The 2,916-nt window shown below is 41.2% G+C and overlaps 1 protein-coding gene across 1 annotated transcript; it reads left to right on the top strand.

The window, feature by feature from the left end:
- The first annotated feature begins 426 nt into the window (after window positions 1-426).
- LOC125659815 (E3 ubiquitin-protein ligase TRIM71-like) lies at window positions 427-2,424 on the top strand. Its single transcript, XM_056150527.1, has one exon. It carries the CDS (start codon window positions 427-429, stop codon window positions 2,104-2,106), a length of 1,680 nt encoding a protein of 559 aa, XP_056006502.1. The 3' UTR covers window positions 2,107-2,424.
- The last annotated feature ends 492 nt before the right edge of the window (window positions 2,425-2,916 follow it).

Here is a 2,916-nt window from a genome sequence, read left to right as displayed (position 1 = left end):
CTTTAAAACTATTTATAGAAGCGATAACACGTAGATAGTGTATACAGGCTGACACGCCGCACAGGTATTTAATTCTCAGGACTAGACGGAAGGTCGAAAGAACAGGGAGGCCATGTTGGATTTTCAGGTGAGACAGAATTATATATACGCATTCTGACATTGTAGAGTTAATAGTATCGATATTTCTGTGATTAATGAGATAGATCTGATCACTTAGATATTAACCTGTGATCAACGGAATCGATCTGCTCACTTCGTTACTAATTTCATAAAATTTTGATATCTTTTCATTTGAACTATTCAATGACCACTGCGTTTCATATCATACTGTAATTCTAACCTCTCAATTGTTTTGACCTGTCAACGTCTCTAAGATTCTTTTTTTTTTATTGACAGTAAACTTCTCGTGTGATCCCGGCATCAGAAATGCATCCCCGGCGCAGTGCCCAGGAAGTCCTACTGTGTGACCTCTGTGAAACTGTCCCCCTACAGAGTCACTGTAAACTTTGTCATTTAAATCTTTGCATTAACTGTGTAGGTAAACATCTCTCAGATTCCTCGAAAGATCACAATGTCGTGCCCTTTATAAAACACATCCAGCCTACTCCTAACTACCCAAAATGTCCGAAACACGCCGAAAAACACTGCGAACTTCACTGCGAGGAATGCAACATTCCTGTCTGTATTACCTGCGTCTCTTCAGGTAAACACAAAGGTCACGATATGTCAGATATTCTGGAAAAACTCAGCGCTAAAACAGAAAGTTTACAAAAAGATCTAGAGGAATTAGAGAAGAGAATTTATCCCCGGTATGAAGAAATGGCGTCCGGTGTGCAAACTGAAAAAGCCGAGTTAGAAACGAAATACGGGAAACTGACCACAGCCGCTGACCAACAAGGAGAACTCTTACACCGGGAGATCATCGCCATTGTCAACCAGCAGAAATCCGCCATTACGGAGATGAAAACTAAACATCTGGACGCGCTAAATAAAAACACAGAAACAATCGCACAGAAAATGGCGGAACTCAAACAGATCATGTCCGACTTGAAATCAATGCTAAAATCAAATGACGTCTCCTTAACCTCTACTTACAAATCTAGGAATTCCGAATTTAGAACATTACCGCCTAAAGTCCGAGTTACAGTACCCAGTTTGTCTGCTCAGAAAATAAACAAAGATCAGCTCAATGAAATGTTCGGTTCTCTGCCGCCATTATCCATTAACACGGAACATGGCGACACAATGAAGTCAGCAGAAGCTGTATCGTCTCCTCCAGTCAAACCACTGCTTGATGAGCCGCGCGTCACCGCCACCATAGACACAGGGTATAAGAAGACTTTGTTTGGCAAACTATCCAGTGTTAGCTGTCTGAGTGAAGAGCAAGTCTGGACATGCGGGGAGAACGACACCATGAAGCTGCTCAACCTCCAGAGTGAACTACTGACATCAATACACACCAAGTCAGAGTACACACCACAGGACATAGCAGTGACACGGGACGGAGATCTTGTTTATACTGACAATTATGATAACACTATAAACTTAATTAAGAATAAACAGATACAGACCGTGATCACACTACAGGGGTGGAGACCTCGCTATGTCTGCTGTACCGCGGGTAACGACCTCCTGGTTACCATGATCAGTGATGATAGAAAACAATCCAAAGTCGTGCGTTACTCCGGCTCCACAGAAAAACAAAGCATTCAGTTTGATGATCAGGGTCGTCCTCTCTACTCATCTGATAATAACACTAAATACCTCAGTGAGAACAGGAACCTGGATATCTGTGTGGCTGACCGGTCAGCTAGTGCAGTAGTGGTGGTCAATCAGTCAGGAAAACTCCGATTTAGATACACTGGTCATCCCTCTAATACCGGGCAATCATTTAATCCAGTCGGCATCACTACAGACAGCCAGAGTCACATCCTGACAGCAGACTATCTCAATCACCGTATCCACATCCTAGATCAGGACGGACAGTTCCTCCGTTACATTCACTGTGATTTAGAGTCTCCATGGGGTCTATGTGTGGACATCAGAGACAACCTCTTTGTGGCTGAGCCTATCACTGCTAAAGTGAAGAAAATCCAATATCTATAAACACAGTGTTAATCACACAGGGCTATAGTGTTAATTACACAGCTCTACACAGTGTTAATTACATCTACCAACACTGTGTTAATTACATGTCTAATCACAAAGTAACTTACAGCACTGTGTTAATTACATCAGCTTGTTAATTACAGCCCCGTGTTAATTACAGTTCTGTGTACATTACAGACCTCTGTTTGTGATGTGTAACATGTACTTGTGTTTGTGAGTTTAACTGAACAGTCTGACATTATTTTGTTTGTGATTTATATCATTCAATATGTGTTTGATTTTACAATGTATATATTAGATAAACATGATACAGAGTTCAGTCTTACATTATTACTGAGTACTTACTTAGATTTGTAGTACTGTAACAGAGAGTGACCCCAAACGTCCAGTCTTCATCACAGATCTTCAGATTCAAGGTCACAGTCTTCTGTTTACCATCAATAACATCACACCACTTATCTAAATCTCCACCGTCCTACAAAATAAACAAAGTGTAATCATATCAAACTGAATTGTCAAGGATAGTTTGTGATATATTTACATGTTTACATAGATGTCAATGTTATGGCTGAACCGGGAATCCAATCCAAGGCCCTTCGTTCCCACGATATGACAGGACCAGGAATCAGACCCAAGACCCCTGTATTACTAGTCGGGTGCTCTAACCACTGAACTATCCAGATTGATATCAATGATTTGACTGGACGGGGAATCAAACCCGAGACCCCTGTATTACATATGTAATAATCAGGTGCTCTAACCACTGAGTTATCCATGCTGATATCCACAGTACAAAGGGAACATTTC

This window comes from Ostrea edulis, chromosome 9, assembly GCF_947568905.1.
Source record: "Ostrea edulis chromosome 9, xbOstEdul1.1, whole genome shotgun sequence".
Classification (NCBI taxonomy): Eukaryota; Metazoa; Mollusca; class Bivalvia; order Ostreida; family Ostreidae; genus Ostrea; species Ostrea edulis.
The sequence above is the reverse complement of the archived record's forward strand: the minus strand, read 5'-3'. Positions and strand labels throughout refer to the sequence as shown.

Coding starts and splice junctions, on each gene's coding strand:
- LOC125659815 (XM_056150527.1), top strand. CDS start 427: ATGCATCCCCGGCGCAGTGCCCAGGAAGTCCTACTGTGTGACCTCTGT.